This window comes from Limulus polyphemus, unplaced genomic scaffold (genome assembly GCF_000517525.1).
Source record: "Limulus polyphemus unplaced genomic scaffold, Limulus_polyphemus-2.1.2 Scaffold1573, whole genome shotgun sequence".
NCBI classification, from domain to species: Eukaryota; Metazoa; Arthropoda; class Merostomata; order Xiphosura; family Limulidae; genus Limulus; species Limulus polyphemus.
In genome coordinates, this window is record NW_013667183.1 from 7103 (window position 1) to 23527 (window position 16425).

Here is a 16425-nt window from a genome sequence, read left to right on the forward strand (position 1 = left end):
CTCGACTTCAACAATATTCTGTCCGCATACATTCAATTACTCATTACTTCCCCATCGCTTCGTGGCCGGTCTTATATATATATACAAGACTACACTATATCTAGAAGGATCGCGAGATTTAAGGAAAAGACGTGAATGTTCGAGAATGACGTGGCGTGATACTAGTCACGTGACCTCGATGTCGTAACAGTATATAAATCCATCTTGACTCAATAAACAACTTTATTCTCGGCATGGAGCGAATGAATAAAAGAGCGTATATTTTGATACAAATATTACTACAAACTAACCTGCCTGGCCCACGGGAACATTTTCCTTCTATGGCCATTTCAAATCCATCGGGATTCATAGATGGCATGATGTGAATCTGGGTGTTATCCAACAACCAACGGGCGTAGTAATCACTATCATAGTTGTTGAGAAGATAACCAGCTAGATGTATCAAGAGTTCTCTTCCAACTGACTGAAGTTGAAATAAATAAAAAATTAACATTCAACTGGCGTTTGTGTAGATACGCAAAGTTGAAATTCAGTTTTCAATAACAACGATTTATTGTAAACAATTATAAAAATGAGACTGTTCCCATTGTCAAAAATACAAAAAAATATTAAGTAACTTACTCTACTGGATAAAAGAAAAAACCCCGATGAGACTTGGAAACAGTATCATACTTTCAACATGTTTCGACATGTTTACTGCGTCATCATCTTCAGAGTGCATTGAATTTCAACTTAAAGAAACGTTTAAGACTTCCAAACAAAATATAATTTCTAAAGCGTTATTTCAAACAGACTTTAGGTTTAGATTCGTGAATCAAAAGTTTTAGTTATTATCAAAATACTTTAAGTTTTACTCAAAATACTCTAGACATCATTAATGAATATCAAATTTTTCAACAATTTAAATTACTTTGAGCTATATTCCAAAAATGCTCTAGACATCATTAATGAATGTAAAATTTTCCAATAATTTAAGTTACTTTTAGCTATATTCCAAAAATGCTCTAGGCATCATTAATGAATGTAAAATTTTCCAACAATTTAAATTACTTTTAGCTATATTCCAAAAATGCTCTAGACATCCTTAATGAATGTAAAATTTTTCAACAATTTAAATTCTTTTACTTTCATTCTAAAAATGTTCTAAGCTGTTAAAGCAGTAATTCTGGGGAGAATTCATCGTGTAATTTACCACACAAATACAGGCTGCAAATGTTGTCTACCAGAACGTTATGACAACTTTATATTTAATTATCTCGCAGCTAAGAAGAACAAAAATCTCATCGGACTCTGGTATGGTAAAAAAAAAAAAAAACACTGTCCGTTTACGGGCGTGACACGCAATTCAAATTCAATAATTTTAAATAAAATTTCAAGTAGAAACTCAATGGACAACCTTATAAAAATAAGCACAGTACAGTTTAATATCCAAAATTTCGAACTGAAATTCTATGTATAATCCTATACACATAAGCAGAATGTATTTAATGTCCAAATTTTCAATCTGAAACTATGTGGATAACTGTATGGACATAAACACAAATAAATAGTGATTTTTTTTCTTCTTCTCACTAAAATATATAATTTCCGTGAAGAAAAGAAAGAATCCATAAATGAAGTAGAAGCCTAATCCTTCATCATAAGCACAAGTAGTTTAACATCCGAAAAGAAATAATTTAGATAATCCTATTAACACAAGCACAATGTATTTAATATTCATAATTCATTTTATCATTTAAACAATTTCCATAATAATTTGGTTATCGAATATGAACCATTTAAAACAAACAGAGCAGTCATTATGCCCAATCCTCGTGTATTTGTTATAAGCAAAAACAATATTGAATATCGTGTTGAATTCAATAACTATTTCACCAACTTTTTAAATTAAATTCACTGAAATTTAGTAGTTCTTTACTTGTTAAATATCCCAGTGAAAACTTTAACTGCTAAAAAATTTACATTAGTTTCATTCGTAAAATCAAATAATGACATCGCACATAAAAGTTTCTTTGTATCTTAACAGATGACGTTAGTAACCCTATTAAAATCAAAGACTCAAAAATGAATTGTTATAGATGCAAGCAAAGTCTCTGTATAAATCTTAAAATCTTCAACTTCATCCAGTGGATATTTTTATGCATTGAATATTTGGAAACATAGAATGAATGTTCTGCCCATCTGAGCGAACATAGTCCAACAAACGCTCACTTTAAGTGTATAAAATTGATGGACCAGAAGTGTTTTTTATATAGATTAAATTGTTAAATGAAATATATATATATTTACTACAATTGGTTATCGAAAATTATAGAAAGTCAGATGTGCATGTAATTTAAGTATATTCAAGCCATAATGATTGTAACCAAAACTGATGGACAATTATATATTTATAAAATTAACTTTTTAATACACAAGTTCAGGCTCTTTTAGATTAACATTCCAACGTTGGGAGTCTTGTATTAAACATATGACTTGGAAGTAGCTCCTGTTTTATTTTATCTATTGTATTTTCCATAAAATAGTAATTACAATAATAGCGTTGAAGAATGGCATAATTAATTTACGATCTTATCAAACACTCATATACTACCTTACCTCATCCGCGTGCATATTGGCAATATACTTGACATTGGGCTTCAACAGAGGTCTCTCATTAGGAGTCGACGACAAAAGTATAACCCATAATTCTCGTCCTGTAACATTACAGAAAAAAAAAATGTTAATCTCATATAAGACTTGTTCATTACTTTTTCATAGCATCTTTCAGAGTACATTTATATACACAAAATTGTTTAGTTCAGCAATAATTATTTCACTTAAAACAACATGTTAATACAAACCGTTAATAATTTATTTATTGTGATAAATTGTAACTCCCACCCCATCCCTTCGATGGGTGAGTCCGCTAAAATCCGGGATTAGATTCCGTGTACTAGGTAGAGCACAGATAATCCATTGTCTAACGTTGTACTCAAAGAAACAAACTCCCGTCCCTTTGATGCACCCAGCATGGCCAGGTGGTTACGGAGCTCGACTCGCAATCTGCGGGTCGCGGGTTCGAATCCCCATCACACTAAACATGCTCGCCCTTTCAGTCGTGGGGGCATTATAATGTGACGGTCAATCCCACTATTCGTTGATAAAAGAGTAACCCAAGAGTTGGCGGTGGGTGTTGATGATTAGCTGCCTTTCCTCTCGTCTTTCACTGCTAAATTAGGGACGGCTAGCGCAGATAGCCCTCATGTAACTTTGAGCGAAACTCATAACGAACAAACAAAATTATTCGATGACATGAACATCATAAAAAAAAACGTTTTCAAAATACGCACATATCCCTGGAATTGGTTTCGAAAGTAACATTTCTTGGGCACTATTAGTTTAGGGTGATATTTTAGATAACACGTTAAGGCACTTCATTATGGCTTCAAATCTCATCACAGTTTCCCAGGTTATATTTCCACATGTTAAAACTAATCCATATAAAGAACTATTATCATAATTTTTCGTGAAAAATATACTGCAATATGTTCAATAAACAAAATAAGAGTTGTAAATACAAAGTAGGGTGTTTTAAAATATACCTGATTTTTGAATAATAAATATCATTATAAGTCATAAAAAACTCAAGAATGAAATATGTTACACAACTTTTAAAGGATATGGTTTAAATAAAATAATAACTGTACAAGTATCTTAGCAAATATAATTCTTTATCTCTGGAATATCTTGGGAACAAATCTGGAATTTATACTAATTCATTCTTTTTTATAAAAGCATACATTGCGTCATAGTTCACGCTTACATCTGTAAATAACAATTATATATATTATATAAATCCTAAAATGGCACTTTATATAGAATTTCGCGACTCGGGGGAGGAGTAAAGAGAAAAGTCACCTGATCATCTCTACAAAAAAGGTTCAACGACCTAGCATGTTTGATGACGAGTTTAGTAATTCGTTGCCAATTAAATGAAAGAGACAAGTGTGAGAATAAGCGCAGACAAACAGTTATTAATAAAAGCAGAATGCCGTCAGAAACAAATGCCCATGTGACAAGTGGTAGAAATTATTGAACATAAGCTGCCTGGGACCAAAATCAAATGAAATATTTATGTAATGGAAATAAAGCTATGCTTTTAACCAAGCTAAAGCTGAATATATTATTGAATTGAAATTTTGCAAGTATTTTGCTCACGTCAGCAGTCTGAACATTACTTCTAAAAATACAGACAAGATTTCATTCTAATTCTGTAAGAGCTGTAATCGGATTGTCTCCAAAAGTGCTAATACTACTTTCTCAATTCACATAATCTCTATGGAGATACAAGATGCCTTCTGGTTGTTCATGACACCATTATGGTAAGTACAGTTTATCTATGTACGATTATGGAATATTGTTCCAAATGTCATGTATTGACTCACACAATTCGGCCCTTTTGACCTTCTAAGTTTTTATTTACAAAAGCCCATATAGCCTTAAGAAGTTCATATAAGGACTTTGTGTAGGCCAAGTCATGGTTATCAGTGTTCCATTGGTGTTTTTACCAATTTGATGTTCCTGACGAAACGATCAATCAGAAGTTGCATTATTTTTCACTAGTCTGGATACAATCAACTGTGTGATGCATTCCCAAACTGATACTGATCCTCCACCATTCCTCTCTATCATAACAAATTTATCGTTTTCTATAGTTTGATACACAGGTTTATCATTGTACCATTGTCGTCTGAAGATTATGAATCTGAATGAAAACAGTAAAATAAATTGCTGTCAATAATATTAGTGTAAAACATTAAAGGTTATTAAATTAAATCAATATACCCACATACTACAGCAAATTACAACAAAAACAGAAAATAGTGGTATAGGCCATCGAGTAGCCTTGCGCGAAATTCGATAAGCAAACAATCTACTGTCTAAACAATTGAACAAAATGTTATTGTTACGTCTCTGGTCGTTTGTTAATTTTCGGTATAAATTCTTCTCGAGAAACTTCAGCGATACAAGTCCTTTCTTAAATAAAACTAGTTTATTCTTTCTCAATACAACTTTGCAATACACAGAATTTCCACAGTCACTTTAATTTAAACACACGCTATAATTCACTACGATTCACGCACTTTATTTACGGTCACTACCGCTCGCTTGACTCAATCATCTCTCTCTATATCTCTCTATCTGCTATCTATCTCCGCTTTATTTGCCGGGCTTATATACAATAAAAGAGGGCGCCTAGAACAGACTAGAGTTGGCAGGAATAGTTAAGATCTTTCGAGAATCTCATGACGTGTTACCAGCGTTACGTAACTTCCGCTGTCGTAACACTAGAAACCATGGTAATAATAAATTAAATATTTGTGAAACGTGCAACTGTTTTTGTTTTCCTCAACTTTGTACTTATGGAATTTCACCAAGCATCGAGTGTTTCAAACATTTCATACTTGAATAAGGAAGCAAATTATGCCAATATAATAACAGGTAGACCAATAACGATTTAGAAGCATAAGGAAAAGTTTTATTAATGGTGGAACATACTACATGTTTCGACAGAACATTGGCCTGTCTTCTTGCTTGAAGAAGACAGACTAACGTTCTGTTGAAGCATGTAGTATGTTCCACCATCAATAAAACTCTACCTTGTGCTTATAAATTGTTGTATGCTTAGCCATGATTACGTACTTCGTACTTTTTTCTTCCAAAACCTTAAACGTTATCAGTTAAAAGGCTTGTTAGTAGTTGTGATCGTGCTAGCTTTGTTTTTTGTTGTTGTTGTTGTTGTTGTTTTTTTGCCTACTTGACGGAAGTGTTCAAGTCCACGTGCGTAATAAATCTACATCCTGATCAGTCACAGTAATATTTCCCACCCTTCATATTAGTCATAAAATAGCCTCACACACACGGAGCGATTTTAGTTACGTAAAATAAGAATGGACCAGCCTAAAAAATTCAGAATCTGAGAAGGAAGATTAGAATAATTTATTTTTTGCAATACCCATTCTCGGCAAATGTTCTGTATCCGAACATTATTTGTAATCATTGTGCTTGATGTTCGTTTTCCTTTTTTTTGTTACCTTCACCTTTTATGGATGTTGTATGGCTATTGAACTCATTTGATTCTTGTTCTTTTGTAGCGTTACGTGTGTGTGTGTGTTTAAGGGCTAAGTTTCGATGTGCCAGAATTTCGTACTGGGACGAAATTTCTACTTGTATTGTAATGATATTGTGATGATATTGTGATTGATTTTTTTGTCTTAGTTCCACCTTTACTTTACTTCACGGGTATCGTTGAAGAAGTAAATGTACCTGTACATTTCACAAATATTTCATTTATTACTGTCATTGTTTCAGCCGTACAAGTATCGTCAGATATAACTATAATGATCGTCAAGCCGCTATCAAACATTCGAGGATAGACCATGGCCAGGTGGTTAAGGAGCTCGACTCGTAATCTGCGGGTCGCGGGTTCGAATCCCCGTCCCACCAAACATGCTCGCCCTTTCAGCCGTGGGGGCGTTAAAATGTGACGGTCAATCCCACTATTCGTTGGTAAAAGATTAGCCAAAGAGTTGGCGGTGGGTGGTGATGACTAGCTGCCTTCCCTCTAGTCTTACACTGCTAAATTAGGGACGGCTTGCGCAGATAGCCCTCGTGTAGCTATGCCCGAAATTCAAACAAACGAGGGTAGACTAGACTAGAAGTTTCCAAACTATAAAGATGTATGTTGCTTCAGTAGCTCTAGTAGAAGAAATGACACCCATTAGAACTCATGAAACAACAATAAATTGTGAAGCTAAGGATCTCACAATTGGCTCCAAAAATTCAAATGTTTGTGTTTTTAATGATTTGGAATGTTGTGCTTTCTCAAGTGAGCATAAGGAGTGAAACACAAGACAGCTCTTGCACTTCTGATCTGTGATTCCTGTTGTAAACATAATAAAATTTTCTTGGAAAATGCTTTCTCTGATGAGAGATTTGCGAGGACTCTGACAAAGTCAAAAGCACTTGTGGAAGAGATGGAGATTAATGCACATTTCTAACCAGCGACAGAAAATCATATAAAAATGTTTAAATAGTAGGGAGGAGATAAACCCAGTGCAAGAGTTTTGTGTTTTTTTTTTCTGTATCATTCTTTACACCTCCCCTCAGTCTTACAAGAAATATTCGTTAAATTAAAACAGCACAGTGAGTTTTTTCTATTCCTCTATTATATATTGAAAGTAACAAATGAGAGTTCACATGACATCAAAAAGCACCGCATGGCCTTTGAAATTACTCTTATAGATTAACAATCTGAATCCAATGTAGTCTTTAATATATTTAGCATTAAGGGAATCTAATGAAGTGATAGCCCATTCAATCTCAAATTAAAATACTTTGATGAAATTAGATCATTAGTAAATCGTTAGAGGTACTTAACTTGCAAAAGTATTCAAAACATCTAAATGTTATATCTATAGTAAGCATCAATATCAAGTTTTGATAAAGCTTCGGCCAAACTGGGGCTTTTCATGACGTTGGTCTGTTGTGTTATATACTAGTTAGAATTAAGTTACAACTGTTTACCTTATGTGGTTTTACTTGTCTGAATGTTTCAAATTTTATACGAAAAAACATATTCTCACTAAGTTTACCGCAAGCTTTATTTGTGCCATTAAAGAAGATCTCATTGTCATCAGTAAGATTTACTATTAAGATTTGTTTTCGCAATAGTTACATGTTACTGTTTTATTAGAAATAGCAAAGAATTTTATACAAATAACAGTAATAAAGCATCACTTAAGGTTATGCTGTAGAGTACTTAATCTTGCAAAGCATGAGAATTTCAAAGCTCAGGTCTCACATAAAACTTCGAAGGTTACAGATATTTTCAAGCACATGATGATTCTCTTCAGACCCACTAGAAATGTCTGGAAAAAAGTTTGTGGATATTAAATCTTGTGTTTCTTTAAAGGAAACTCCACAATGGACTGTCTGCTGTGTCTACCGCGGGGAATTGAACCTGGATTTTAGCGTTGGAAGTCCGCTGTCTCACCGGGGCAAATATTATGTTATCTATATTTCATTACAAAAGTAACAAAGTTAACCTTCTCAGCAAAGGTTAGTGGACAGAAACAGTAGGAGATTCCATGAATCTTAGCACTGGTACTTATTATGGCTTCCTAGAAAAAACAATGTCTACAAATATCATGCTAACCATCCTTTATTAACAACAACAACAGAAGGATGTTGGTCGCTGCTAAATGTAATGGGGGAAAGGATAAATTCTCCAAAAACTGGTGAGTTTAACTCAAAACAAAAGAATCTGTGAAAAACTTAACATGTTAGTTTCAAACGCTCTTCATTTTCTGAAAAGTGATAAGAATTCTTAATAGAGATACCAGTCATAAGTGAATATTATCAGGAGTGAATAAATTTGTAAGACGTAGAATATAAAATATAAATAGGGCAACATTGTACAATAAACTTTATTTAAAAATATAGACAAAACAACGTTTACATTATAGAATAAAATTTTAAAAAATTAAAAATGACTCTACATGTTTCGGTAGCTTCCGCTACCATCATCATGAAGCTACCGAAACATGTAGAGACATTTTTAATTTTTTAAAAATTTTATTCTATAATGTAAACGTTGTTTTGTCTATATTTTTAAATAAAGTTTGTAAGACGTGCTTAAAATAATTAAGAGTCGAAAAGGATCTTTCTAGAATTTCTATATTAGGTACTTTATTATCGAGAAAAAAATTGTATTGTTTGTCTCTATATAATCTAATTTACAACAGGAGTTTTAATATACCTTCGACCGAACGTCCAATAGAATAAAGCTTGGCCATCTTTGGAAATGTTTTGGTCATTTTCATTAATAAAGTAGTCATGTCATCGTAGCGGTGATATTTGTAGTCCACTTGAACCCGGTGTAGTTCTGATACCTCACATATCAATACGATGGCAGAAAATATTAAAAACTTGATTGACCAGTTTATGTCTTCCATCCGGCTTCACTAGCTAGAATAAATAACGTGTGTCAGAAAATTAATGAAAACCAAGACAAACAATATTCCATATGTAACATGTCCTTTATTAGAAACATTGCTTATTCTTGAAGTATTTAATATTAACTTCCGATCAGAGCAAGCTTCCTAGTTAGTTATGTAACATTACCCGAGTAATCTTCAAAACCATCCACATATACAAAATAACAACAGAACAAGAAAGTTATTAAAAAATTACATTAAATAAAACAGAATGTATTTACTAAATAATGAGGTAGAGAACAATAGCTTCTGAAATTACACCCAAAAATGCTTCAAATAAAATTAGCTTATTCGTTCTAAAATTCACAATTTTTCTTGCCTTTTAGGCTCAACTATACATAAGCTAAAATTATGTAATTTACCTTAAGTAAATTATTGGTTTTATTCATTAGGTTAAATCATTGGAAAGATCTATCGAATCACCAGGTTTATAGCTTGGTGCGTACTTCCGAATCAACAGTTTTCCTACGACATTTCAGCACTCTTGCGATTGTCTATCAGGTACAGAGACACCTGTTGAGGCAACCGCAAGAATGCTGAAACGTCGTAACTTCAACTCTTTCCAAGCAGAATGTTCATTTATATAGTGTCATCATTACTTTTGAACTGACAGGCTAGAAAGAAAGCAGCTAATCAACAGCAATTAGACAACTCTTAGGCTACTCTTGTCTGACCGAATAATGGGATTTGACCGTTACTCTTATAGTGCACTGACAACTTCAAAGTGAGGAGCGCGTTTTGGGGCAACAGAGGTCAAACACTAAATATTTCTGTTCACAATCTAGGCAAGCTAACCACCAGGCTCTAGTAAGGCTACAAGGTGAAAGTTTTTCTTTGTAATTCGAACGAGCTCGCCCTGAAAATAAACCAAATTAATAGCCTATATGTCTCCCTTTAATATACGTATTGAGAGAGTCAGCCATTATGTAGATCTTTTGATCATTTACTTCCTCATTGCAAGATACATTGGTAGATACATATTTTAAATTTTTTGCTTAATTTAAAACTTAGCATCTTACAACCATTGCACCAAAGACGGTGTGGTAATCGAGCCCTAATTGTTTTTAACCTGCTTCGATTAATAAAATTGTTTGTAGGGGGAAGCAGAAGAAGACTAGAGCTATAATTGACTTGCAGGGTTCGAAATAAGAGGATGTTATAAAACGTGCTGTCAGTTTAGCTGCTGGTACCAAGGAAAATTCTCTTTTTGTACTTTTTATAAGAACAAATGATGTTGGAAGCTGTAAACCTGAAGAGCTTCTTGAAAAGGATAAAAATCTTCTTCAAAGGTTTAGTGAAAGATTATCAAAGATTTGATTTTTGACTGGTTTGATCTGAATGAGAGTTTCAGGATAAGTTTGGATTATGTGTTAGAGATGAACTTCATTTAAGCAAGCTGGGTAGCAAGATATTCGAGGAAGCTCTAAAAATTCATTAAAGACAGTCTAAACTGAATTTGCATAATGGTGAGGGATCTTAGGAAACTGGAAATAAAGAAACTGATAGCATAGATAGAACGACTACTAGGAGATTGGGAAAAGATTTAAACAACGGTTTTAACGATATTCTGTCAGATTTAAAGTTAAGCTTAATCGCTACTATTCTAATGTTAGGAACATAACATTTGAAACAAAATGAATGAGTTCAGGGTTCTAGTTTAAACGAAAGACTGTCTTATAATGGTTATATGTGGAGAGCATTCACAAGAGGAATTATTTTGAAATTTCATGTTTCAGTTATTCAATAATGATAGACTGTTTAAGGAGAGGGTAGAGCGGTTCTCTATACAAGGGATGAACTGCAGCCTGTTTGGATTGAAGGCATACAAAATGATAGTCAAGAAGTTGAACCTGTATGTGTTACAGTCAAGATTTTTAGTATAGATATATATTTTTTAAATTTTCTATTACGACAGGTTACCTGATCAGACAAATGAGATCAATGTGAATACTTACAATGAGATCAGTATTGTTACTACTAATAATATTTATGCGATAATCATGGAATACTTTAATTTTAGACACATTGTTTGGAATTTTATAGAATCACAGTCAGCATTTGAAGTGATTCAAAGTGGTTTTCTACACCAAAGAGTCAGAGAACTAACAAGGAGATTATGCAATTTTAGAATTATTGTTAACCACCAATAACGATGAGTTACAAGAAATGAAATAGAGAAACATCTGCGGAAGAATGATCATTGCATAATTAGGTTTGGTGTTTTGCTTCATGTTGAGATAAAGAGAAATGAAAATTTAGTTCCCAGTTATCAGAAAGCCGATAATGTTTGTCATAAACGTGGATTCACTATAGAGAAAAAATCTTCATTTTCAAATCTGTAATTTTTTGAGGGATGTTAAGTATAAAGTGGGCGATGGAAAGGGTGTGATTTGACGTACTTAGAATTTCAAAATGCTTCTGACAAGGTAAAACACAAAAGATTAGCTAATAAATCACATCAGCAGGTTGGGAAAAGACTAGCAAAATGGATTGTGTGACAGCAGGAGAAGTACGTGGACCTTTGCTTTTTTCAGATTTACATTAACGATATTGAAGGGCCATAATTAGCAGTTTGTGGAGAGCATTAAAATCTTGAGTATTTCTAAAATGTTTTTTTTTTTTCTTAAATAAAGCCACATCTGTTGTGCCCATTGCGGAGAATCGACCCCAGGGTGTTTTTAAGCGCTGAAAATCCGTAAATTTACTGCTGACCCACCGGGGAACATTTCTATAATGACTTAAATCAATTAACTAGTTGGACAGTTATTTGGCAGGCATTTAATTATAGTAAGTGCAAGATAATTCATTTGGGTTTTCACAATTTGGATCAAACGTTTGATATAAATAGGAATCCACCCAATAGCGTGATTGGAGAAAAAACTTGGCATATTGGTGGATAAATCACCCATGCAATCGTTGTAGTCCTATGTTGCTAGTAGCAAAGCTAACAGAATTTTCAGGATGTCAAAAGAGACAATTCTTCCTACACAAATCAATACTTAGGCCTCATATGAGATATTGATTTATTGGAAAGGGTTTATGGTGAGGACTAATAGGATAATTCCAGGGGTGGAAATGTATTATTATGGGGAAGGATTTAAGATTTTTTAACTTATTTTCTCTCGAGAAAAAAAAAAAGATAAACGTCTTATTAAATTTTACAAAAGTATCCAGGGTATCGATAGGATAAAAGCCTCTGGTTTTCTATGCTGTATTCTGAATATAATAGGATGACAGGACAGCCTCACTATAAGCAAGGATTATTGAACTGTAGCATATAGTTCAAACAAAACAATAATGATGTATTTTCCTGAGGAAAAAAATATATATCAGTAAACATTATTAGATAGGGAAGGATTTACTTTGATACCCCTTCGCCATATCACAAGTTATCCTTTCGTTTAGTAAGTAAAACGATTTTGTTACATCTTTTATGAGGACAGAAAAACACGTAGGTTTAAGAAGACTTAGAATAACTCTATAAAAATCCTATAACCAGAGAGCTTTCGAAAGGTGGACCTTTCTTCTTCAGGGATAAACTGGAAATGAAGATATTTCCTTACTCTCTTATAGCCTCGGTTAAGCTAAGCTGTAGTTAACTTTAACCTGCTAAAACATAGTGTTTAAACATCGATTACTTATTGATATATTTTTATTAACAAATTTCTATAAGCCTCCTCTGTGCTTTACAAATCATTGAATCTTGCGGTTTCAAAATGCTAGTCTGGATACACTCATAGAAAATTGTCTTTTGATAATGAGTATGAGTGTTGCTTTTAAAAAATGTTAATAATGGCTAATATTTATAAAAAAAAATAATGATTTTATACAGGTAGAAATATTATCAGTTATTTATGAGTTTATGCTCTCAAATAATAATTTATCAAAATATATAACAAAGTATTACCAACTGGTTAGCTGCCGATCGAAATCTAAGGTCCTAACCCGCGATGTGCAAATTTACACGATCACCACATTCAGCTATGGGCAAGTTATAGAAGTGACAATCAATTCCATTATTCGATTAAGAGTAATTATGTATACGTCGGGTTCTGCTGACTGGTTGACATCTCTCTTGGTCAACCGTTCTAAACTAAAGGTGTCTTTACTTGATAATTTAGTTCAGGTATCGTTTAGATTGAAAATACCAAATACCAGTGACAGTATTTCATCTATAAAACCAGTGTCGGTAATTCGAGTTGAATACTTTGGCTTGAGACGTTGCTCTGTTCTCTATGTAAATATGATAATCAGAAACTGACATTGTGCGTTTAAGGCTATTTCAAAGATCAATGTTTGAAAAATTAGACGGAAATAGCGGTTTCCTTTGTTCTTTAGTGCACACAGCTCAAAATATTTATCTTTTACATTTTTAATCCGTTTTTATTGTATTGTTTTTTTCGAAAATATTGTACACGTTAAAAACTGGCATAGTTTTTATTAATGTTATCAAATGCCGAAATATGCTCTTTTATACTTCATTGTTCGGCATATTGTCAAAATAATTTTGCTTAACCAATACTCAATCAGAATCGAAAAATACAATTCACGATTTAAAGGTAAGGTATTTGGCTATATATGGAATAATTACTTGACTGAGATCCGTCAAATTTTAGTTATACTAACTAGCGTGCCCGTTCAACGCGCAGGAAAGACGTAGAGAATCACACCCGAATCCCCCCCCACCCCAGGTCTCTTCCCGGGAGTCCTAAGGTTATATGCCAGGTTTGGTGACAATCGGTGCAGCGCTTCACCAATTATAAGCGGACGCAACGCATGGAGAATACACAGGGCCACCCAGGGTGACAAACTAGTTAGAGCAGAATGCTGACTCCCACTGTGTCACTCCTCAGAGGTCCTAAAGTTACATATCAGGTTCGGTGACAATCGGTGCAGTCTTTGGCCAGTTATAAACAGACACAAACACACAAACTTTTGTCACATACTTGTTTAGATTCTTTAAATCTATGTTGTTGTTTTTTCTTTAGAATTTTTTAGACATATAAGCTAGTTCCAGAATTAATTTGACCCTAACTGTTTTGGTTATTAGTACAACGATTAATTAAAGTCAAATTTTGGGAAATTTTTACACATGCCCTCATTAATTATTCAGAGAGTGAAACATTATTTACTATAAGATCTAAAATGAACTTACTTTATTGTTCCCTTTCGTTTAGATAAGAGTGTACATGTGGAATCGGAGAGTTTTAATGATCGACCTTCGGACTTCAACTGCTGTTTATACAATAACCTAATATCAAAGAAATACAACAGATGTTACGTCAGGCCGGATATTCCTCCAAAAGCTGCTTGATAGAGCGATCACCAAAAAAGCTTACTAATAAATGATTGGTCCATTTCCTTTGAATGCATTTCTGAAAGGAAGTACGTTGGGATTAGCTATTAATTTATCAAGATTAAAAAGGGTTTTAGCAAAAAAGCCTTAACCTTATTTATAGTACGTAAGTAAATGAATCTTATCGCGCCTTCATAGGGCACATAAGGCTGGTGCTTAACTCCGATTTTCTGTAACACAAACGAATAAGAATGGTGACACGTTGTCCCTGAACAGGGTGCCAATACCAGTCCAAAGCACTAACCGTTAGTCCACATTGACTTCCTTATTTATAGCTATATGCCGATAATGTGGAGAACAGTTTGCAGATGTAAATAACAAAACTAGTTAGTTGGCATTATTCCAAGTTCAATAACAATCATATATCTAGCATAGTTCTCGAACACATATGCATTGTATTCGCCAGTCTGTTCTTGCATCTTTCTGTGAATGCATCTTATAACATTTTTGTCTGTAGTTGTACACACATTTGGTGCCACACAAACTACAGAAATATCAATTAAATTAGATATAAAGACTCTGCTCGTAATAAATACTGTTAAGGAGTGTCTGAGCAATAAACTTCACGAAACATTCAAAAGCACAGAATGAGGCAAAAAGTTCAGCAAGTCTTAACTTATGTAATTATTGTTGTTCTTAATTGTGTATCGTTTATCACGCATCTAAAACTTTCCATTAATTTTATTCGTGGTTTCATCATCAAAATCCCTTTCCAGTATTTTCGAAACGATGTGTTGATCGTTAGGTAATCTGTTTGGTTTTAACAGCTTTATAATTAACAACCAAAAAGATAAACTAATGACGACTATTTACATCAAGCAAATATGTCAGTATCTCTGGAAAAACACGTGGCACGCTACTGCTATAAAAACATAAAATATTTCTATATTGACTGAAGTATGAAAGATGTAAAATAAAACTGAGCTTACATATTTACACATAGGTTTTAGTAATCACTATTTTATCGATAAATATTGTAAAGGTGTATTTTGAATAAAAGAAAAATATATATTACATTTCATTTATTTCGTTCAATTCTTAGTTCACGTACATACTGCTTAAATTTCATGTGACGTTTAGATTCGACTTGATCACTAACAGGTGTCTTAATGCAACAACGGAAAGTCTTTTTCAGATTAGATAATCAGATGGAATTTTGATGCTGGAAACCTACAAGTGTTAAAAAGCTGAGGTTGGCATGTTAAGTCACTTGTAGCCTCATAATGTTTCCGAAGATGGATAATGACACATACACAAAACAATCCCCAATTATTCGTGTAAACACAAATTTAGAATTACTATAAATGGTTAATTAGAAACAGTTCCTTTATGCAGTTGACTCACTTCCGTATGTGGTAATTATATGTAAAAGCAATGACGACATCACCCATAGTGTGAGCCAGTTGTCGTTTTGCGGAAGTTTCGAAATAATAGTTTGGTAAGACGAAGATAGAAAAATATCCAGAAACAACATGTAAGCGATATCTTTGTTATACATAACACTTTTAACAATACAATAATTAGAATTTACAACAGGAAATGCTGCTACAGTAGGTGTGCATTTTAGAAAAAAAAAAAACCAAAAAACTATAACTGATTGAAAAGATAGACATTTGAAGAAGTTACAGCAGAATGAAACGTACTATAATTTTACCTAAATGATGGAGGGCTTTAGCAGTGGATATTTACCAAGAGAAACCACAGTATTGTTCACTATGTATACATATGTATCCGTGTGTTCAACGGTAACACAAATAAAACTCTAATAGGAAAGTTATAATGGCTGGTTTATGTCTTAAGACAAGATTGTTTGTTTGTTTTTGAATTTCGCGCAAAGCTACACGAGGGCTATCTGCGCTAGCCGTCCCTAATTTAGCAGTGTAAGACTAGAGGGAAGGCAGCTAGTCATCACCACCCACCGCCAACTCTTGGGTTACTCTTTTACCAACGAATAGTGGGATTGACCGTCACATTTTAACGCCCCCACGGCTGAAAGGGCGAGCATGTTTGGTGGGACGGGGATTCGAA

General features: G+C 33.5%; 1 protein-coding gene across 1 annotated transcript in view; it reads right to left on the minus strand.

The window, feature by feature from the left end:
- Positions 1-14684, minus strand: part of LOC106464156 (carboxypeptidase M-like) — a 21382-nt gene extending 6698 nt beyond the window's left edge. Inside the window, exons 1-4 of the mRNA XM_013924277.2 lie at positions 14197-14684; positions 8804-9012; positions 2599-2696; positions 291-463 (exon numbers count right to left, since the gene is read on the minus strand). Coding sequence (XP_013779731.1) covers positions 291-463; positions 2599-2696; positions 8804-8999 — 467 coding nt within the window. The 5' untranslated portion in view covers positions 9000-9012; positions 14197-14684. The remainder of the gene's footprint in view (positions 1-290; positions 464-2598; positions 2697-8803; positions 9013-14196) is intronic.
- Between the last annotated feature and the right edge of the window lie 1741 nt (positions 14685-16425).